This window comes from Candoia aspera, chromosome 1 (genome assembly GCF_035149785.1).
Source record: "Candoia aspera isolate rCanAsp1 chromosome 1, rCanAsp1.hap2, whole genome shotgun sequence".
Classification (NCBI taxonomy): Eukaryota; Metazoa; Chordata; class Lepidosauria; order Squamata; family Boidae; genus Candoia; species Candoia aspera.
The window spans coordinates 321,950,417-321,973,420 of NC_086153.1; the positions used below are offsets into that span (position 1 = coordinate 321,950,417).

The window sequence follows — 23,004 nt, forward strand, 5'->3', positions numbered from 1 at the left end:
CGCAACTCCCCTGCGCAAAAAGCATTGAGAAAGAAACAAACCACACCTTTCAGTAAAATCAAATTTCACGTAGCTTAAAGGTTACCATACTTGCATACCACATAGAAGCTGAGCCCTGGATTCCACCCCGTTCATTTGGTTGTGTTTTCCTTAATCACTAGTTTATTTGCAGTTTACGTTGTAGGTCAAAATGAACGAGTGTAATCCCCGCCCGCTCAGTTTAGCTACGTAGGAGGAGTATTAATATTAAGAAGTCGCTATCTGGGCGTCAGCACCCCGAATAAACCGCACCTGAAGAAGAGATGGGGATCAGTGCCGAGGGCGGGGTGGGGGGAAGAGAGAACGTCGGGACGGGTGGTTGATTAAAAAAGAAAAAGTAGGAATTCGTTGAAAAACGGTTCATTTACGGGGTCTGTTTATTGCTGGGTTATTGCACCTTAAATGCCCCTGATTCCAAGGCATTTAGCTCTTCTACATCGGCGGGAGGAAAGGAAAGGAAAGGAAAGAAAGGGGGGGGGGTTGAATTCAGGCACACTATTTCTCTCCCCAAAGAGGTAACAATTTTCCTGGTGATTTCAGGGGGAGGCAGGGAGGGAAAGGGGGGGGGTGCAGTGTGCTCTAAGTCCTTTTGTGTCCAGCTGTAGAAATCATAGCTTTCAAAAACTTTACCCCAACTCCTTTGTCCGGCCATCATTTGTGCGTGACTGCGTCTGCTGTTCGGTGGGTGTCCGATACCCCTTCTTCTCAGAACGTTTATGGGAGCGGCTCAAGCACGCCTGAGCCTCCAAAGCATCTCCCCCTGGTTCTTTATCTCCTTTCCTCTGCTTTTCAATCCCTAAATTAATCGGCAAAAAGGCCCGAAACGAAATAGAGAAAGGCGGGGGGGGGAGTGGGGGACAGCCCACCACCATTTTCTATTCTAACAAACAGTTGAAGAAATTCGGGTTGTTTCCTAAGTTAGCACCCCAAAGGGAGCAAAGATCTTGATTCTTTGTAGTTTGCGGAGACAGCAAAGCTAAGCTGGTTTGGGAAGGCCACAAAAGATTGAATCAAACCCTGGAGACACCAGAAAAATATTTTCCCCCTTCAATTCAAGGAATGAACTCTTAAAAACCTTCCATTTTATGGAAGTTGGAATGAGTGTTGAGGAGGGGAAAACTTTTGCAAGCACGTGGGGAGACAAAGACTATTGCTTGTGCTAGAACCATTTAATAGAATTATACATATCTGCCAAATCCAGAAAAAAGGTTTATGCATATATATCTTTTTTTTTCTCCATTTCACATCTGCAAGCATAAAAACAACAATGATTTTTGCTGTTTGGAAATTCAAGGTCAGAGCAATTGACCGATGTCTTAAATATATATACTTCTTTCTCCTTACTGCTAGCTTTTCCAACAGTAGGCTACTGTAGTACAGATGAATTTTAAAAGTCCAAGGGTATTTTTATTTAGTGACTGCTTTTTTTCCCCTAGATCTCAGTGGTTTTCATTCAGCCACAGCTTGCTGTTAAAAGTTGGTTTGTTTTTTCAGTGCAGTTTACCTCTGGTAAAAGGCAATTTTAGAGCAAGAGAAAGACAGAAAGAAAACCAGAGATGGGGAGGGAGAGGAAGAGAGATAGAAAAAGAAAGAAAGAAGAAATAGAGAGATGGTCATATGTAACTCAGTTGCTCAAAATTTCACTGTTAATTATAACCTCTGTAAAATCACAGCAGAACCTCCTGCTGGTGTGGGGTTTATAATTGCATACAATACAGGAGATCACAGTTTTAAAGTCTAGCACAGATTAAAAACCACAGATGTACCATTTATATAAGACGCACACTGATTGTCTCTTAAAAACTACATATTGACTCCTTATTGACATTATTCTTATTTCCCCCCTCTTAAATAAAGTAGTGCAGCTAAGACAATCAGTCCCATGATCCACAGAGCTCTTAACCAAGTTCTTTGTTCATTTTTTCCTATGGCCAACTTTGCCAAATGTGGCTTGAAGCAATCGAAGAAGCTTGAGAGATGTATATAAATATCGTCCAGTAATACAAACATTTTAACCAAGGTTGGATGGAAAGAGAAGGAAAAGAAGGGACATTCTTGTCATACCAAAAAAAAAAAAGGTATCTAGTCAGTGTAGGCAGGAAAGAAAGAAAGAAAGAAAGAAAGAAAGAAAGAAAGAAAGAGAAAGAAAGAAAGAAAGAAAGAAAGAAAGAAAGAAAGAAAGAAAGAAAGAAAGAACCCAATACCCCCTTCCCTGGGTCATAGAATAATCTTCCATCCCTGTCCAGGCAAAGAAACCCAACAGTTGGCTAAAACTATGAAGCAATGAAAAACTAAGTGATGTGATTCTGTTCTTGGTCTACATAACATGTCTTTCCTTCTTGTCTTCCTTTCCAGAGCATTTGAGCAAGAGGTGATATTGGGAGGTATGATCACGGCCACTGAATTTCTTGCCTTTGTTATTAATTTGTGTCCTGTTCACAATTCTTTTTAATTTAAATCAAAGATTTCAAAACTGGGAATTTCAGCCTACTATGGCTATTGTCTTGTCTGTTTCAACAACATTATTGTGATCACTTATCATCAGCCTCAGTATCATCACCATTATTGTTTATCACAAAGGGTTCTTAACAGGTCTTCACAAAACCTGGAACTTCCATGAAGATGTCTGGTCTTTATAATCCAAGCAGTCAGCATTGAAGTTTAGCTTCCAGGAGGCTGTTTGATCCTTATAATCCAAACAATCAGTAGATGAGTTAAACCCCAAACTTGAAGCTCCGTAACCTTGAGTTGAGAGTGAAGCTGGAGATTGGTTGAGATGGCTGGCCACAGCATTGGTACCCATGGGGCTAAGGGTGGCCCCTGGTCCAGGGAGCTGGTGATGCATAGGGGTCAGGTAAGATCCACAGTCCATTCCTCCAAAATATGAGGTTGAGCCGGCATATCCTTGGCTATAGCCTGAAGCCTGAGTGTAGGTCATAGGATAGGACCTCTGCATGCATGAAGAAGAAGTGGACAGGGGGTCTGAGAGAGGAGAGATGGATGCCGGGCTCCAGATGGACACTGGAGCACTGCTGCTGGAAATGGCAGGGACTGAGGTACTGGCTGGAGGTGTAAATTGGCCACTGGTTCCACTCTCTGAACTCACTTCTCTGGCTGGAGAACTTTTCTTCTTTGCAGGCCTCACTTTATTCTGGCCCCCATTCTGCTGCTGTTGCTGCTGCTGGCGGCATTTGGCCCGACGGTTTTTGAACCACACCTGGAAAACCAACCAGGAAGGAGGAGGAAGAAGAGCAAAGTGTGTTAGCTATATGGATCACACCAAGGACAAATGGGGTGAGAATAATTCTCACAAGGTAGATGACAGCATTTAAGAGGACGTGGAATTCCACTGAGAAATATCGCATTCCTTAGTCTTTCTTCATTCAAGCAAAATTCCTCGTGAGCTTAACAGTTGCTGTGAAAATGTTGCTAGTCCTCTTGATTTCCATTTTGGCTTCCCTCAGCATCCCTTGCATGTTTGGCTGACACAAGATGCAAAACACTGTCAGATTTTTTTTTTAGTCCAAATGGAATATGGTGGTAATTTTTATAATGCAGAAGCTCCTACTGATGTGTAGCATCACAAAAACAGGGCATTACCATAGATCCAACACAGATTTAGCTTGGGGTCTTTTCAGTATTTACTATTTAGGCTCCTTAAAAATGGGTGGAGAAAGTTGGAATGAATGACTAGGAGCAAAAAAACTAACTCATGGGGGCCAACAAAGATAACCATGGATATACTGTATAGGCACTGAATTGCCCAATGTTTGGCTTCATCAACTCCTGCTGTTCATCTCTGCTTTATCATATCTTATGCAGCCCAGACAGAATAATACATGCTTACGTTTTATTTAGAAGACAGCTACACAAAGGACTGTTGTTTTTATCTGCAACTACAAAGCAATGGTATATGTGGAAAACCACTGCAGAGTGTCAGTTTGGCTTTACTACCAGCGCTTTCACATTGTAGAACCAAGCAAACCTTTAATAAGAGCACTTTGGAGAAAGGGAAAAAGTTCTTTCCAAGGCTCTGAGCTTGGCAGCTTAGGTACCCCAAGGACTTCCACTTAAGTCCTACTGAAGTCAAGCCCTTAATTAAAAAGAATAGAATATTAGAAAGGAGAGGTTATCAATTAAGAGGGCAACTGAATGGGAAAGAACCATGCTTGTTCAATTAAATGGGCTGAATCTTTTCTTTCTTTCCATCCCTCTCTGAATGAAGGGCAATTAAATAGCAGGAAGTTCCTTATAACCTGAACTATTACTTGTTCTGATTCATAGCAGAGGTATGTATCACCTCAGGCACATGTAAGTGAAGGTAAGCTTACTTGAAATCAATAGGATTTGTTTTCAAATCGTGTGATTCCCAACCAGAGCACCACTCTCTGTCTTTCCTGTTCCTCTCAGCCTAGCTCCGTCACACCATCAAAAAGGCATAACTCTTCTGAGGACCATCCCTTGCGTCTCTGATGTTCTGGTTTCATTTATGCTAAGAACAGTCCTAGACTTTCTACCAGCTGAGGTGTGAAAAGAACAATAGATACAGGCATGCAACTGGACAAGGTCTTTGAGGGAGAATGGAGGGGCTGTTCTACACAACAGGTGTCCTTGAGATCATAGCTGTTTTGGACTCTCCAATGTAAATAGGCATCCATGTATATTGTTATTTAAAATGTTAATATCTAATGAGGTCTTTCAAAACACACAAACCACATTTGCTCCAAAGTGGAGAACTACATGCAACCGTCACAACATTCTCACAACATTCTCTCATCTTTCCTTAGATAACATATTTCTGACTTGCTCTTTCCTTCATTCCCACTCAGCTAATCACCGGCAGTTCTAGGAAATCATTCCAAAAGGGGGCCAGGCACCTTCTTAGACATCACAAAGCAGCTGCTATGGAGTGGTCCAATTTTGGTGCTTGAAGGAAAAATGCTTTTCCTCTGGTTTGATGTTGTATCTTACTTCTGTCCAGATGCCTAAAGATATGCCCCTACTTTGCTGTCAGATAAAGCTATCTCTGCTAGGGAGCGGCTGAGGAACAGGAGAAAAAAGCAAAAAGAAGAAAAGAAGAAAAATGAGTATTTCAAGAGGAGGGCATTATATTAATCTTAATTCCTCTCACCTACCATTTAAGCTGTTGTATAACATTGTTCTGCAAAATAATCATTTTAAATATGTCATTTTCCCCAGAATTTATAATTAGTTACATGGCTTTTCGTTTTATATTTTATTCCTAATATAATCTATAATGTTAACACAGTTAACAATATAAATCATATTAATACAATAGATAGAAAGGTGTGAAATAAATAAATAAAACGCAAATACCACTTTCAAAATATGGCAAAAACTGTATGCAGCTCAGGTAAAAGGGAGAATGATGAAACTAAATGTCATGTAAGCCTGTGTTATACCAAACATGGCAACCTCACGTTTCCAATTTTGTGCATTTTAGGAATGCCTAAGCAAAGATTTGTGACAGGTTCATTTTTACAAGTGTATGATGCAGAACATTGTGGTTTGGTGTTGCAGAAGGCCACATGAACGGAACAAGTATGTCTCCAATAGAAGAAAATATCTGTAGCTCAGGGTTGAACACTGGAGTTCTTAGTGCTCTCTGGGCTTTGTAAGAGACATTTGTTTGCTTGCCGACATTTCATAACTCAACTAGGTTACATCATCAGTGTGACATCCAAGCAAACAACCAAGCTCAGAGAGCACCAAGGACTCCATAAGTATGTCTCTCAGACTTGTTAGGAAGCTGGGGTTTAACTATATCACCCTGTGGAGCATATAAAATTAGCTGAGAATCAAGGTTTGTCTCTCTCATCAAGCCCCTTCTATTAAAATAAATGGCATTTATGATGTATCTATTTAGAAAAGGAATTAATTTGTGTTTTTTTTAAAAAAGCACTAAAGCTTTTTTTTTTGAAGAGCTGATTTGTGTTTAAAGATGTGTTTCCCTCTCTCTATCCCAAGAACAGATGTATTTACAGCAGTTTAACTATCAAGTCCTTTCTCAGACAATTGTGGTAACTGACATTGAGTACAGGTGCTGAGAGATCTTCTTTAATGATCACTCATGCTCCAGAGAATATCCCAGGTCCTGGGATCTCCTGGAGAGAGTGAAAACCTATTAAACTAGTTTAACTTTACAAGTGTAAATGTGCCTTGCTGCTTCCTGTAGCTTACAATATATTATTAATCCCCTGATGTAATGTCAGCAAATGTGTCCTGTGGCCATCCTGTTTGGCAAACCCCTTTTACCCCTTCCTGAAAATATCTAGGCAGTTCAGTTCATTTTATGCTTAGTGGAAAGCAAGTACAGGTAGCATCACTGGACAGTGCTTTCAAGTTAAGGACCATTTTGGACGTCATGCCTTTCTTTGTGGACCCTGCAGGAAACCCGCATATAAAGCGAAGTGGACAATGATTTGGTGTATGCGTGTGTGTGTTCACACTCATACCCAGCTGCAAGGCATGGAGTAGGGATAGCTTGAATGCAAAACAGGTATTACAAAAATGATACAGTATTACCGATATCCAGATTTCACCTAATTCTTACAACATAACCAACTTCTCTTTTTAATGTTATATTGCAGTATGTCATTTCACCCTGTAATTGTGGTTAGGATTAGGAAACTGATTGTATGGAGAAAGATTTTCCCTAGGTCACTGGGTTTGCATTTTTCCAAGAGCTGCTTTGAAATGACACCTGTCATAAATCAGTTTTGGGGTCACTCCTGAACTATATCTCATAGACCTTCTGGCTAGAGGAAAAACTGAATTTTGCTGTAAAAAACCAAAACCAAAATCAGTTCTGATGGATAAATAAACTCCACTGAGCCCAGTGGTTTGCCTCTGTGGCATCAGAAGACCCCTAGTTTATTGTGTCTCATGACATGATGATGATGATGATGCTAACTATAATAACAACACCAACCAAAACAACTTGGCTAGTCAACTGAAAGAGCAGTAGGTTTCTAAATTAAAGAAGCTGGCTGGTTTCTTAGCAAAATCAAAAACAGCTAGAAGCTAAGCAGAAGCTTGGTGAGGAGCAACAAAACATGGCTGGTGTCAGTCCAGTAAGAACCCACTCCCCCAGCCTCACTCATTGTCCAAACCTCTGGAGGTTTCTTCACCATTATGCATAGCAGCCCAAACTGGTATATTAGCGAGCTTTGCCAAGAAGGCGCAGTCCCATACAGTTCAACCCTCATCTCCCAAGATACATTATGTTCACCACTTCCTCACATTTCCTCTTTCTTTTTCGGCGTATACCTCTTGGAAGTACATGAGGGTATACATTTTTGCTTTCAGAAGATGTATGTTAAATGATAGCTCTCAACAGGGTATAATATCAGAGCTGGTGAACTCTGATGAACAGCATAGCAGGTTGCACTGTGAAGATCTCCTTCCAAAAGTAGCCACTTGCATGTATCCTCACTCTTCTTTTTTTTAAACTGAGCATGAGTATCTGCAAAAGCATCTAGGTTTCTGGCCACTTAATTGACGTTATAAATCATTAAAGAGGAATGTGATTATCTTGCTACAGTCATATGAGATACAAGAAAAGTAATCAAACAGCAAACAGATGCTCTGAAAATCCTCTGCTGTTTTTTGGCAAGTTAATATGACCAGTAGTTCTGCCTATCAAGATTTTAAGCCTTGCTGAGAGTCTTCTTTCATGCACCCCAGCCAAAGTGAACTCGGTTGTCAGCCCTCTTCACCAAATCCTATCTCAAGAAACCATGAAGATTTATGGGGTGGCCTGCAAGGAATTCGTAGTTATGGAAGCACAGGGCTGCCTGAGTGCAAACAGTTTGCTGAACAAGATTGTTGTCAGGCTACTGCCTGGGAGGATTGCATTGAACCCAGCTCATTCCAGTCACTTTTGAGATCAGAATAAACTACACTGGAGGGACAGAGAAACATGGTACAAGATATTGTCCAAGCAAAGCAGATCGGAGTTATTCCCCACTTGAGATGTATAGCATCTTATAGTGCTATCCAGCCATCATAAAACTGGTCCTCATTATGGAACATTATGGTTGGACTATACAAATCATTAGAGAGGAAATGGCCTTGGTCTATCACAGTGCTTTTCAACCTTGGCAACTTTAAGACATGTGGACTTCAACTCCCGGAATTCATGCTGGCTGGGGAATTCTGGGAGTTGAACTCCACAGTCTTAAAGTTGCCAAGGTTGAAAAACACTGGTCTGACAACATGCAAGGGTGAAATACTGCCCTGACATGGTATGTATGACACTTTTTCAAGGAATGGTGCAGTATCAGAAATTAGAGCTTTGCTGAATCTTATCTTCCCTTGGAGATGATCTTCTGTAACCTCAGTGTCCTTTTCCTGACAGTGGCCAAGTAGAGATCATTCCCACTCCCAGTCAGGCCATTAACCCCAGACCTTGTCCTGCTGGTAGTCTCCAACTTCTGGTTTTCAGAGATCCAGAAATTTGGAGCCTCGGTCCTGTTTAGCTATTGTGGTTGATGGTGGTGGATATTTTTCACCCTCTGCTACACTTTTGTCTTTCTTTAAAAGCCACGGAGTGTCAAGGCCACCCCTATCTCCCCAGATGGCTGCAGTCCATACCTGATGGTGCCTTTCTCAACTCGGGGTCATTCAAGTGTACTGAGCAATAGCTCTTATCATTCCCCTCAACCACTGCTTCCCATGGGAACTGTAGTCCAAATGTGCTTGGGAGATAACTGTGGCTGAGTGAAAAGGGGGTGGAGGAAAGCTTTCTAAAATGCTAGCTTGCCTAGAAAGTTGGCTTTCTGTCCATTAGGGTAGGAAGAAAGAGGTGACTTTCCTCATTAGTTTCAGTTTCAAATCTTATCTTCCGCTAGAGATGATCCTCCTCCTCCTCCTCCTCCTCCTCCTCGGAAAGACAGGATGCTGAGGTCCTGGTATGGAAGATTACCCCGAATCCCGTCTCTTTTTCCCACTCCGCACGTTCTCTTTTGTCGACCTCCTTCCACCACTACAGTCCTGCCCAGCCCAGCCCCCTCCCGGTTTGTATTGTCCTCCACTGCCTCCCGCCCCTCAACTCTCTGGAGAGCCAGTCTTTCCAGGGGTCAGTTGGAGAAAAAGAAAAGCGGGGAGGCGCGCACCAGCCCTTCGCTTACCTGCACCCGGGACTCCGGCAAGTTTATTTTGAGGGCCACCTCTTCGCGCATGAAGATGTCCGGGTAGCGGGTTTTCGCGAAAAGGGCCTCCAGGACGTCCAGCTGCGCGCGGGTGAAGGTGGTGCGCTCCCTCCGCTGTTTCCGAGGGGTTGCTGGGGAAGAAGAAGCGCCCAATGACCGCTCGGGAGGAAAGCCCGGGGTCTGGTTAACTCCGGGGCCTCAACCGCTCTGCCGCCCCGGCGGGGAAGAGGACTGGCCGCTCCACAGCGGGAGGGGTCTCGAGCAGTCAGTCCCTCCGGAGCCCTTTCGACGCCGCTGATTTCCCTGAAGGCCCCTTGGAGAAGCCGGGGAAGTCCTCCTCGCAGCCAGCCCTGCCCGCTCTTTCCCTGGGAGTAAGCCCAAAGAAGTCCGGCTCCGCGGGGACTGATTCCTAAAGAGCCGCGCGGAAGCCTTGTCTCCTGGGCTGACTCGGGAAGGATCCGTTTGCAGGGCAGAGGTCTCTGCCCAGCGATAGAGGCCACTGCTCCGAGCTCAGAGGAGAGGAGGCTCCTCGGGCCGCAGGCTAACCGGCTCCGGGCCCAGGGAAGGCGAGGTGCCCAAAGACAGGCCGCAGTAGCGCGCAATCCTATTGTCTCCCTCCTAAAGGAGCCCCATCGAGCTGAATATGAAGGACCCTCTTGGGAGAGCCTGGGGAGGGGCGGGAGTGGAGAGTGCAGGCCATCTGACCCGGGTCACAGTCTTCCTGGAGGAAGTGGGCCAAAGTAGCCTTAGGGGTGCCGGTAGGAGAGAAAGTGAACCCAGGGCGGCGGCGGCGGCAGCCTCAGAGCTACGGGATTTGACTGTGCACCGACCCGGGAATCGATTCGAATCCAGAGGGAGACCTGCTCCTGGAGTAAGCAGGGTTAAAGTCGGTGTGCAAGGGACCCGCAGGATCTGCATCGACCGTGCAGATGGAGATTCATCCAGAAGGGTAGCCTAATCACCCCCCGCCCCATGAACAATCCTCTCGTCCAGACCTCAAAACAAAGCAAAAAACAAAAACCCAACTTTCGCCGGTCTTCCGGAGTAGTGCCTTGCTCGGAAACGCTCGGGTGCTCAGGAAGGAAATTCGCACAAAAATCAAGAGAAAGGAGCTTCTTCCTGAGCCCGCGAAACAGCGATATTTAAGGCGGGGGGGGGGGGGGAGCTGGGGTACTCCGGCTCCCTCGTCTTCACCGGCCCCAGGAAATAGGACCACCGGTGGGGGAGTAAGTAGGGAGCCCAGGTCGAGCGAGTCCCCGCCCTTCGGAAGCCTGCAGACGGCCGGAAGGTGGCCGAATGGCCCTTCGCTTACCTGGGTACCCGACGGAGGGATGGAGAAGATCCATCCCGGAGGTGGTGAGACTTAGGCCGTTGACTGCGTAAGGTGGTTGCTTAAGATAAGACATCATGCTAAAGTTGGGGTGAGGAGGAAAAATGGCCAAAACTCTGGGGCTGGGTGGAGTTGGAAGGAGACGCCTTCTGGGCCTGCTTCTTTCTCCTTTCCGCTTTCTTCTCCGGATCTTTCGGGTAGAGAAGTTCGGCTTGGAATCTCGAGCCTAGTTTAGAAAACACAAAGGAAGGGGCGAGAGAGAGAGAGAGAGCAAGCAGTCAATGGAAAAAAGAAAGTCCTGAGAGCCGGGGATCTTCGAACAGCCGAAGTCTTGCTCGCCGGGGGGCGGCTACCGCTGAGCTGCAGGCCCTGCGAAACCTTGGCGGACTGGAGGGGCGCATCCCTGCCGCGGCTGCATCGAGAAACTCCTTCCGCCCGCCCGCCCCCCAAGTTACAGGGCCGACTTACAGTAGCTGCTCCCTTCGTTAGGAGCAGTTCCCCCCACCCCGCGCACACACGCACTCCAGCCTGCTCCTCTCCGGCTTGCTTTCCAGGGGGCATTTGCCAAGGTTTTCCTGGGTTTAGCAAGTAGTTAATTGCCTCCAACAAAACTTGATTGGGACCCATTTTACAGACACAAAGGACCCCTTGGCTAAATAAATAAGGCTGCTAACAAAGCCTCCCCACCCCATCCCGTAATTTTCCTCGGCGACAAAGGCGCGTATCTGTTGTCCCCGCCCCCATCCCGAGCTTTTTAATTACCCCGGATTTTGCAACTGCAAAAGAAGCGCGACCCCCCCAAGTTGAGAATTAAAATGCCCACTTTAACGAAGATCTAAGCTAGGGGTTTGGTGGGGGCGCTCGGCTGATTCACTGCCCCTCTATCCTGGCATGCCTGAAGTGATTTCTTCCAGCTATTTCCCCCCTAATTAGCACTTGCGCTAATTAGATTTAGAGGCAAAAGGGACCCCCGATTTCGAAGACTTTTGGGAAGGGGGGAGGAGGAGCGAGAACGCTGCAGCAAGCTAAACAAACAAGTAATTAACTTTTGCATGAAGTGGAGAATCTTTTTGTCCAAACTCCTTTCCAGTCATCATCAGCATCTGCCCCTCTCTCTCTTTTGGCTGCGGGTGGAAGGGGAAGAAAGGTTTCCTTAACTGAAGCGTTTAAAGCCTGTGCCTGGGCAAGAACAAGGAAAGAAGCGATCTCGGGTTCTCGTTTGTTTGAGAGTCTTCCCCTGCGCCCCCAACTAGTCTGGAGACCAATCTACAAATATAAGTTTCTGCACCAATTCGTGGTGTGCATTTCTTCATTCCAGCACAGATCTGGGTGTCAGCGACCGTCCCAGCAAACTTCGAGAGAGTTCCCCCTACCCTCATCGCAGGGGGACGAACAGCTCCTGACAGATCAAACCTTCGCGCATTGGGCAGGAGGAAAACCCGGGCGGGGAGTGGGGAGCGGCGTTTAAGATTTCTGCGGGGATCGAATGAGCTTGAAGTTTGGGGAGGCGGCGGCTGTGTCTTCTCCGTCTTCCCGCCGGTCTCCGCACCACCAAGTGCAGACCGCAGGTAGGGAACCAAGGAAGGGAGGAGGTAGGCTGAGTCTAGCTCATTTCTAGTACTTCCGTCCTAAAGCATTTCTTGATTGTCTCTTTTCTCTCTTTCGAGAAGCAAATAAGGTTAACGCAGTATCCTTCAACCGAGTCGTGGGAAGACAGCTTCCAGCATCTCGGGCAGGAATTCCAGCCCAGCATCCCTGGACAGTACCTGATTGAGGAAGCCGGATCTTTACAACACAGTAAGATCTATATATCTCCGCGCATTAACCAAGAATGTAAGGGAGAGGGGGAGAGGCTTCGTTCTGGAAATTTAGAGCCCGCCGCAAATCTCCATCTCTCCCCTTTCATGGTAGGGAGATCCCTCTCCGCTCCCTCCTAAGGCAACATTGCGGCTGCTCTCCGGCTCTCCTTCCATGGGGAAGGGCAATCCAGGTTGCAGGGGAAGACCGACGCAGCCCGCCCAGCTCTGGAGGCTTCCTCCGCGAGCTTGCAACCAAGCGAGCGACTGGACAGAAGAACGGCTCCTTCGGGGGACGGCCGACGCTCTTCCGGGCACAACCGCCGCTCCAAGCCGGTGGGGCTCCTGAGCAAGGTTACTCACCGCTTTAAGCCAACCGACCATCGGTATAAAGCAGGTCCGCAACTTTCATGGCGAAAAGTCGCTTCCAGATCCGAAGCACACGGTTCCCGGGAAAGGGAGGCCTCTGCTTACGCCGCTAACAGAACTGACCAGCTCCAGCAGGTGGTTAAGCCAGAGCCCGCCTTCCCTTCTAGACATTCCCCAGACTCGACGTTATGCGTGTTGACATCAGGGTAGAAGAGAGAAAATATTCCTCTGAGGTTAGCTGCTCAGATGGGCACTAACGTGGCATCCTATACCTGCTTAAGTTTCGCGAGAGAAATTTCCAAGAAGCAGCAGTTGCAGGATCTCAGCCCGACCCTCTCCTTTCAGAGATACTGGGAGTTTTCAAACAGCCTAAAAGGAGATCCGCAGTCCTTCTGCGCTTCCAAAAGTCCCACTAAACTTTTCACTTTCGCCGGGAGAAAGTGGTTCAGCTGCAGCTGAAAACTCCAGCTTGGAGAGCCCTTGTGTCTCAGTAGGCAGTTTCATTCTCGGAGGAGACTTTAAAATACAACAAAACCCCCGTTTATTAAAAGACACCTAATCCACCCAAACCATTCAGCTCCAAACAATTTTTTGGACGCACAAGATTTAGGATACTTCCTGAGATTCCTGTATAGAGGTTTCAGTATGGGATTCATATAAGCCTTGAATTCCTTAAGGAACTGCAGTTTATTAATTTTGCCAGAATCAATCTATCCCTATACGCAACTTTTTCATGATAGGCCTTAAAAATGAATGTATTTTCAAAGAGAGAGGGAGGGAGGGAGAAAGCGAGAAGGGTGGCGTGAAGCGTCTGGGCCCAGCGCAACCGAAATTAAGTGTTTTTAAATAGGCGACAGGAAATTCAAGTCAAACACCCAGTTCTGGTTCGGTACAAAAATACCAGATGCACAACTCTCCTTAGATATTCTTAGAAGTCAACTCCACTACGTTCAACTGAGATACTGTGCATAGGATCAGGCTACAATGTAACAATCCTATGGATCCTTACCCAGGAGATCAATCCTATATCTTTATGAATATATTTGAAAGCTGAGTATTTATTTGCATCAAAAGAAGCCGCTGCCTTTTAGGAATAGCTTGTCTGACCAAGAAGGTTCATCAAACGGAAACGAGTACACTTCCCCTCTTTTTAAAACGATTATGTCGTTCGGAAAAAGAACAGGAGAAAGTTACAGGTAACTTCTCGTCTCTGAAACACAGTAGCGGATTTGGAGAGTCACGCCATCTGCCTCCCCACCCCCGAGTTCTATCCGGATCCATTCAAATCAATTTCAGTTTTTTCATTGACTTGTTTCTCAAGTGCTGCTGACTGAGTCTCCGAAACTTCTGGTCAACCTGCTGAAAGAAGCGGTTGTACAAACACCTGTAGCTCAAGGACCCAGCTCGCATTCTGGAAAGCTCGTGGGAACGACTCGCTTGTTTTTCTGCCGCGCCTTGTAACAGTTCATTCCAAGGACACAGCCGGGAAAGAACATGGTTTAAAACGATTGCTTTCCCAAATTAAGCTTGTTTCATTAGGAGCACAATCCTCTCTTTATTTAAGCCAAGAGGAAGCCTCAATGAACGTATTTTCCAGTACTAGTAAGACTGCAACTCTGCATACATTTGCCAAGGCGGCCTTCTCCACAGTGAGACTTACTTCTGAGTATGCACACGGGTGAGATCGGGCGACAGGACTACTTTTTACACCTATTCGCGAGTAATCAGCAATGAACTTGCTGGAACTTATATCTGCGCTACTCAACATAGGATGGGCCTGCGCGCTGCTACGAGTCACTCCCGCCATCCCTCCTTCTGCAAAAAAGGAAACCAGACAGCCAATTTGCCAGGTTTTAGATACTAATCTTCTCTCTGATTTACCCCCCCCCCCGCAAAAGCCAATCTTACAATAGTTTTATTTTTAAAAACCCCTATAACGTTAAAAATAACCAAGAACTCCAACCAAATTTGTTTGTTTGTTGTTGTTTTTGCTAAGCTCATTCTACAGTTTGCCTCCGCTATCAGACCGAAACCCCTTTCCTTACACTCAGGGCACGGTTCAGCCAACAACACTAAGGCGTTTTTAGCTCGATTCACTGCCAACAGAGGAGGCGGTGGAAGAAAGGCACGTGGCTAGACTGCGGCTCGAAATTCCAAAAGGTTTCTGTTGGATCGTGCCCGGAACAAGCAAACTCGCTCTGGAAAAAAGATACGTTCCCCCAGGAACTGGGCTCCTGGCTCACCCATCCGCTCCGGGCCACTTTCCCCGGCCCCACACGACCGACCCTGCTCGCTTCCGTGTCTCTGCGCCCCAGACAGCAATCCAGATCTGCTTTTACTTGGCAAATCCACAGCCCTTGCTTCTGAGTAAGCCTTTTCTGCTTGCCCAGCGCTGGACCCCTGCAAAGGGCCGAGAGGGCAGCTGCTGTGCCGAGCCCCCCGAAACGCTCCGAAGGAAGAGAGAAGTTTCCCTCCAGGTTCCTACCTGATCCGAAGTCACGCCCTTTCAGCCGGGAGGAGAGAACGCAACTGCTGCCTTTCTCCCCCAAAGGGCAGTTTCTAACGGCTGTTCTCCGCAATCTGTCGCTGCGAGTGCGCTCCCATTCCCTCGCCAGACCTCCTCCTCCTCCTCCTCCTCCTCCTCCTCCTCCTCCCCTCCCCCCCAGACTCCCATCTACCAGTTGCTCTGTCCCCGCTCAATTATAATTACCCCGTCCAAGAATTAATTATAATAAATGTTTTCTTGATAAACTAACGAGATAATCCGGGCGGCACACGGCCCCTAATTACGGGACGGCTGCAACAGCACTCAGGATCATTTGGATTGATTAATTTTCTGCCTGATGGCGATGAAAGAAAAAAAAAGCCCAACCCTTCCGTCTACTGGCGGAGAGGTTCGGGGAAAGAAGAGAGCAGGCAGGCAGGGGCTCGGCCCTTCCACGGGTTAACTGACGCAGGGAGACGTCCGAGTCCGTCTCCCTCCGTCCGGCCCTGAGATCCTCGGCGCCAGCTGCCCAGCAAAAGATGCCCCCCCCATCCCCCGGCGCAGCGAGCCTTGTGGCGCAGGCGACTCGCAAGCCGTTTCCCAAACCGACTGCCAAGCCGACGCGCCCCCTTCCGCCTCTGGCCTTCCTCCCCAGCCGTTGCTGGATGGGGGCAGTCAGGACGGTTGAGGGGTCCCTCAACAGTGGGACGGGGCCTCCAGCGAATCTTTTGGGGTACAAATCCCAATTCGCCTCTGGGCCAAAGAGAGTCGCTCCGGCTTGGGCCATTTCAAGGGCGATCCTGTGGGTCCCACCTCACAAGGACGTTTTCCAGGCAAGATTGCACCTTGGGTTCTCCAGAGTTCTCCGTCCCCTTCTTTGCCGTGTTTTCTCAAACAAATCCCGGGTCTTCCTCGGACGACCCTCGCCTCTGCGCTGCCAGGAGAAGCAGCCTCGTGGAGCCAGCCACAGGCCCGACTTCCGAGCATCCCTCTGTAATCGGGGAGAGTTTGCTGGGAAACAATGGATCGGGACCAAAGCTTTAGGCGCCTTTCCTCAGGCTACCATCCGTGCCCGTCGATTTGTGTCCCCCAGAGAAACAAAGCTGCAACCTTTCCGTGCCAGCGTACGACGCAGGAGCTGTCCTGGTTTACTTTTAAGTTTACATGGTTAGGATCGGTCTGCTAAAACCTTTAGGATCTTGATTTGAAACACAATCGCATCGATGTCAGGGCCTGGAAGCAAGGTCACAGAAGGATTTGACCGCTGTCCTAAACCTGAAATCCCAAAGAGCCCCGCTTTGCAAGGAATGTCAAGTAAACCAGCGCAGTCTCCAAAGTAAACACAGCTGCAATTGCGGAGGGCAAAATCGAATTCATTTCTAATGGGAGATATTATTAAGAAGAGCAGAGAACAGAAGTGTGGCTAGTGAAGGAAGGCAACAAGCAAGGCTGAATTTGTTTCTGAGGAAGTCTGTCTCCTTCCCTGGTGCCCATAAATCCACGCCTTCTTTTCTTCCTTTCAGTACATATCTGAAGCCTGGGCGCCAACCCTTTAGCAACATCCATACTCTTTTTAAGAACACTGTAAGATCTGCCTGTCAACTGAAATATGTGCCACTATTTAGACCTGCACACTATTGCGGGGGGGGGGGGAATCTTTGAGTGAGATTTAGATCTACACACGCCTCGTTCTGGCATTAAATACTAGAGGGACTTAACCGAATTCAGCAGAGGCGAGCTTGTCCTGTGTAAGGAAATTCAATCTGCAAACGCACCATTCAAAAGCTTGTTTGGCCAATATAGCTGCAGAATAGTAATGGGCTTTCCTTACACCGACGGAAGCAAGCAAGCACTGTTGTGAATGTTAGTTCTGTTCCTCAGACACTGCAAGGTGGTGTGTCAGAGCGAACTTTTTGGAAACCTCTAGATTAATTCTCACTTCTTTGGGGCCCCTAAAGCGTGCATCGCTTTGGGTGTGAAGAAGCGCCCAGAAGCCAAGAAAGTTGCAAGTCCTTCCCGATCCTCAGCCGGCATTGGCACATTGGTTAAGGGGATCCTTGGGAGTAGAGGCCTCTGGCTTTCAGTGGGGCTGCTTTCCAAATAAGGGTGTTTGGGAGGGGGAGGGCCAGTGCCCGTCCAAAATCTCTGGAGTTGTCTACATTCCGGCAGATCTGTTGCCCGCAGGAGCCACAGGGACATCCAAGTGGCCGCCTTCTCTCAGCTGGGCTCGATTTCTCTTTTCCACTCTCAGAACAAACTGACTGATTTGTCCTTCCTTCCGTCCTTCCTTCCGTCCTAAAATCTGTGCATTTCCAAACCTCCCCGCGTTGTCTAGTAACACCCTTGGTCCTAGAGTATCAAGGCTGGGCTGGAGGAGAAATATTTTCGACACGGAGGATCTTACCTGGCCAGACTCCCTCCCTCCCTCCCTCCCTCCCTCAGCTGAACCGACCCTTTCCTTTGGGCGCTGGGGCACTTTCAAGTACTTGAAAATCCAATGTTGTGTATATGTCAAATGATTTTTAGTCTATTGATCGGACTGTCGGAGATAAACTATTTATCAATAACTCTTGAGCTAGCTGGATTTAATTTCCTTCTCCCTGCCCTGCCCTGCCCTGCCCTGCCCTGCCCCTCCATGAAGACAAGGAAAGAAAACGAGAGGGGTGGAGAGAGAGAGAGAGAGGGAGAGAGAGAGACTCTGTTGGCTGCACAGCCCAGCTAAACCACGGACTTAACATTAACATCGCCTTCCTCCATAGGGATCTTTGTTCGCCGTCCGTTTTAAAAGGATGTAATTGTAATCCTCTCTCTCTACTCAGAAGTAGCCTCAATTCAGTTCACTTGGGCCCCGTGTAAATGGCAGACTATCTAAACCCCTCTGAATTCGGACGAATTTGCAGCCAACAAAAGAACGACAGGATTGGGCCGAATGTTAAGTAAATCGAGGCGGATTCTGCAGGGGAAGTGCACAAGCGCACACGCACACGAACACAGAGAGACCAACATCTCACCTTGCGCTATTGAACTATTTATTTATTTTTTTCTCCCGAGAAAAGAAAAACGGTTGCACTGAAGGAGCCAAGCTGGTCCGAAGGAGTGCAACAAAAAAATCCTTCAGTTTGGGGATCTCTCAGATCCGTGCCTTTTTTCAGCTCCCAGTCACAACTTCCCGCAGCACGCAGAGACCTAATAACCGGTCCTTGAAAAGCCTCACGCAGCCCGCTGGAAAGAAGGCAGGCCCATCGACTGCAGCCGAACTTCGAAGGGATTCGAGAGTCTCAAGTCTAGACGGGCGGGAGGGGGGAGGATGGTTTGTCCGAGCGCTCAAAAGAAAGCAGCAGCAGCCTTCCCTTCGCCCGCTATTTTCCAAAGCCACCTACGCAAAATAAAAGGCCAACTCTAAACCGACGCCTCGCTCTGTGTGCCGGAGTGTGCGTAGCGTCCTCTCACTTACCTTAAGGCTTGTGGAAGAGCTGCAGGTTAAAAAAGGTTGTGGCAAAACCGCCGGGCCGAACGATCCCGAAGAGGTCCCCAAAGCCCAGAGTTTTTCTCCTACAAAAGAAACCAGAGGGAAGAGGGTTAGAAGACCCTTCCTCCGAGACAACGGCCTTTTCGCCTTCTTTTTCTTCCGCTTCTTGCGATGAAGATGATGACGAGGATAATGAGATGTTGGGAGGAAGGAAGGGGAGCAATCTGGCAGACCGCGACCTGCTTCTTAAACAGTAATGCAAATAATAGTAATAATTATAAAAATATACCAAGCGCCCCTCTAACCCCCTCCCCTCTTGTGAGCGGAGGGGCAGGAGGCGCTGGAGCGAGGTTGGACTTTGGGGGGGGGGGCGGGGGCAGAGTGGTGGCGGAACGCGCGGCAGCCGGGCTCGCTCGCTCGCTCTCCCGGCTTGGTTTGCTGCACAAGCGCCTCTCGGGCAACTTTTTTGACGGCGGCTCTCCAACCAATGGCAAGCAGGGAATGATTGACACATCTAAGCCAGAGGGAAAAGAATAAAAACAGACAACGGGGGGAAAGGAAAACAGGGGCCCAGCATCGCCGGGGGGACAATCAGGCAACAAATAATAGCTACTTTTTCAAAAAGAGACACACAGGCAGGCACAGAAAAATATACAGGAGAAAAGGCTCTCCCTCCCTTCCCTCCCCCCTCCCCCCCCCCCCCAGCCCTCGAGCCTTCGGAGCGCTTCTGACTGGAAGCCCCTCAAGTCGTTTGTCCGGGTGGACAAACCAGGATCGGGTTACCCTGTTTGCTGCGGGGCAGAGAAAAAGAAGGATCGCTTGGAGGGCGGAGAGGAGAGATGGGGGCCATTAGCACCTTGATCATATAAATAAATATCAGGAAGTGGGTGGAGGAATTAGGCGGCAGAGCCCCCTCTTCCAAGGAAAAGTGGTTAGACTTGAGGTCAGGGCTTTTCGGCCGGCAACAGCTTCTTAAATAACACGGCTCCCGCGTCCTCTAAGGGAAGGACATCCGAGTCATTGCGGTTCTTCTGGCGTGTAAAGAAGATCCCCGTCCACCCGCAGCCTCCCAGTCTCCGCAAGCCAGGCAAAAAGGGGCAGGTTGAGAGGGCGCGGGAAGTGGTGGGGCTGGCGATCAATCGGAGTCAGCCTGCTTCCCACAGAGCTGTGGCAAAGATTTCAAGGCAGACCGAGATTGCACTCACTGGCTGGGTTCTCACAACCTGCTAAGCGCTTAAATCGGGCTCCCCCAACGCGATCCCGGCGGAATAAGATGCCATCTCCCCAAACAAAACCGTAAGGCAACGGTTTGGTTCACCCAAGCCGTGTAATGGCTGGCTTCCCACAACCTGCTGAACTAGGAGCTACCCAGATCCATTTTAGCCAAGGCGAGCCTGTGGTGGGACCGCAGCCAGCGTGCCTGAGAGCGAGCCATGCAGCGGATGCGGGTGCGCCCCTGTAGCCTACCTGCGCAAGGAGGACTCGCATCTTCTTTGCGGGCGAGCGTTTCCACGAGGGAGGTGAAAGTCCTGAGCGTCAGCGGGGGAGGAGCTTCACTTGAGCTCACCGCCCTTACCCAGGAGTCAGAACCACTGGACTCGGTCGGACTTAGCTCTGCGGAGACCTGCCTAAACTTGCAGTCTTAAGTCACTCGCCCCCAACCACGGTTCCCCAGAAGTGAGTCGGTGGTGGCGGCTAATAAAGACACATTTCATTTGGGAGATTAAATCACTCACTCACACTCACTCACTCACTCACTCACCCACTCTCTCTTACACACACACTCACACACACCCCGAGCTGGCTCTCAGGGCTGCCACATGCTGGATTCCGGACAGGCTTATTTGTGGACGTGTGTGTTTGAGAGAGAGATTGCTGGCCCAACTAGTGGAAAGGCCGGGCTGAAAGTGAGTAAAGAAAAACCTGGCAGGAGCAGATAACTAATATTGAGTCCTCCCTTGAGTCCGGAATGTCTCCCTTCCTGGCGCAGTTGTCTAAAGACGCGGGTCGCCTCTTCCCACAAACTGCAGAGGCTTCCTGGAGTTGGCGGATCGGCGCGTCCCGTCGGGGAAAGCCTAGGAGCCCGGCGCTCCGGGGCGCTTCGAGAGCGAGAGAGATTTCGACGGACAGCCCAAGACCATCCTCAAGATTCGAGGCGGGCAACCGAGGCAGAGAAAAGCACGCGACACCGAGGTCTTTGAAACAAAACGAAATCGACTTAAATCAAGTTTGGAGCCTGGAGGTCTCCTCCTCCTCTTCCTCAACCATGGAGGAAGGGAGGAAATCTGCTTGTCACCCTGCTTGGACAACATTGACTTATTCCTCCCTAAGCCTGAAGCCAGTTCATTCAAAACGTCTATGTTAGTAGCCGTATTCACACAATGGGCGTAACCCAGTTATTGAATTAACCCATTTCTTGGGTTCGAGCAATATTTCTAGATTAACAAGAAGGGCTGGGGTGACCCAACATAGCAAGTCACAAAAAGCAAACCAAGGTTAACACTAGGAGGTTCCCCGGGTGCAGAACCTGATTTGAGTTGTGTGAACTTATCCGACTGGGGCGTATGGCTGCATTTCAGGACGATTCCTCCTCTGGCTCATCTCATGAAACAGGGTCTTTAGGACGACTCACGTTCTAGCAATTATTAAAACGTCTCTTTATGTCAGTTCCTGGCTGGGCCGTGCCTGAAGCAAACGACTTTCCCCTCGCAATAAATTAATTCTCGAAACGCGAAGCGTCCTGGTTAGTGACTTCAAACTCACCCTTCCTTCCTTCCTTCCTTCCTTCCTTCCTTCCTTCCTTCCTTCCTTCCTTCCTTCCTTCCTTCCTTCCTTCCTTCCTTCCTTCCTTCCTTCCTTCCCTAAGGGAAGGCTTGTTTTAAAAAGGCCCCCATCAGGGTCTGGCTGGGCTGACCTTTCCACCTCTCCAAACTGCCGCCACTACCGAAAATCTGCCAGGCAAGGGGTCGGGGATTGAGGACGGGGACAATTGCGCGGCAGGGGGAGCGGCGAAATTCTTGTTACTGGGCTCCCGGAGAAAAACCTCCGGCACCCCTGCCTCGATTTCGCTGAAGAAACTGAGGGGGACGGGCCGAGAAGGGTGCGGGTGCTGTGCTTTCTGCCCGATCCTCTCGGCCCGGGCCGCTCGAAGCTTCTTTCCGAACCCCGACTGCCGCCCTGGGCAAGGCGTCTCTTCTCCGAGTCCGCCTTCAGTTCCGAAGAGCCGCTGCGATTCGTTAGGATCACAGGATGTGGGGGAGGGGAGGGAGGAATCGGTTAGGCTGCTTGTTACGTTCCGTGTGTTTGATGCGTCTGTATCCGCGAGTGGTACACACGATGAAGTCTGTCTAAGCTCCGCCGAGCGCCCTGCCCTAGACCCGCTCTTCGGTGCGCGGGGCCCTCCTTACAAGCTGTTTCTTGGAAGTGAGGAGTGTTCCGTTGGCACCAAACTGGGACTTGGAAAAGCCAGCCAGGCTGGAAGCAAACTTCAGGGAGGAGATCTGGAGAGAGAGAAAGTGAAAGGGAGGGGACAAGAGTGCGCAGGGACGATGGGGGAGGGGAGAGAGAAGGCAGACTAAAATGAAACTGGATGCCACTTCGCATCACTAGTAGAATAGCTTTGTAAATATCTTTTTGGGAGAACGCGCGCGCACACTTTATATGTCTATATATTTAGTGTGTGCATGTTGGCGAGCACCCATACACATACCCACACCTGTCTACATAAACTACCCACGCCCTGCTGAAATGGCAGAGGCGTTCTTTCGTGGCTGTGGTCTGAGGCTGCGACTAGGAAGAATCACCCCCAGGCCGGCTTTCCCGCCCCCTCCAGCCTTTCTCCGACCCCTTTGCTCCCAGGTCCAGTAACTTGGCCATTATCACGCGGCCAGAAATAAAGCAGGGGCCAGAAACTGACGGTCGAGTTTGTGTTCCTTAAATAAACAACGGGTCCCTCTTTAAAATTCTCCATCCACTTCAGATGTCTAAAAAAGCGAGATCGCAATGATTTTGTCACGGTTTGGTAAATTTACCCCTTTAAGAGGCTTTCATAAATCCCAGAACACACCTTCAGCAAGATTTGAATATAGATTTAGGTTTTAAAACCCAGTCGCAGGGAACACGGCTTTATCAAAGAGAATTTCCCCCTTTGGCTTAGCCATATCGCTGTCCGAAGGGCTCTTTGGGCGAAAAGGGAGGAGAGGCGGAGAGAAAGAAAGAAGGAAAAGAAAGAGGGAGAAAGGAAAGAAAGGAAAAGAAGGAAGGGAAAAGAGAATGGACCTGAAAAGAAGAGAAAGGGGAAAAGAGAGGGAAAAAAACGGTGGGTGTGTATCCTAGAGGTATCA

The 23,004-nt window shown here is 48.5% G+C and overlaps 1 protein-coding gene across 2 annotated transcripts; it reads right to left on the minus strand.

The window, feature by feature from the left end:
* Window positions 1-2,635: 2,635 nt before the first annotated feature.
* On the minus strand, window positions 2,636-10,621 carry OTX2 (orthodenticle homeobox 2). Of its 2 annotated transcripts, none has more exons than XM_063294004.1 (3): window positions 10,525-10,621; window positions 9,192-9,343; window positions 2,636-3,256 (listed from the first exon to the last, which is right to left on the minus strand). In XM_063294004.1, the coding sequence occupies exons 1-3, from the start codon at window positions 10,619-10,621 to the stop codon at window positions 2,636-2,638; spliced, it is 870 nt and encodes a 289-aa protein (XP_063150074.1). The 2 variants fall into 2 exon arrangements, with proteins under 2 accessions (XP_063150074.1, XP_063150066.1); XM_063293996.1 differs by having other exon boundaries at window positions 9,192-9,409.
* Window positions 10,622-23,004: the final 12,383 nt, after the last annotated feature.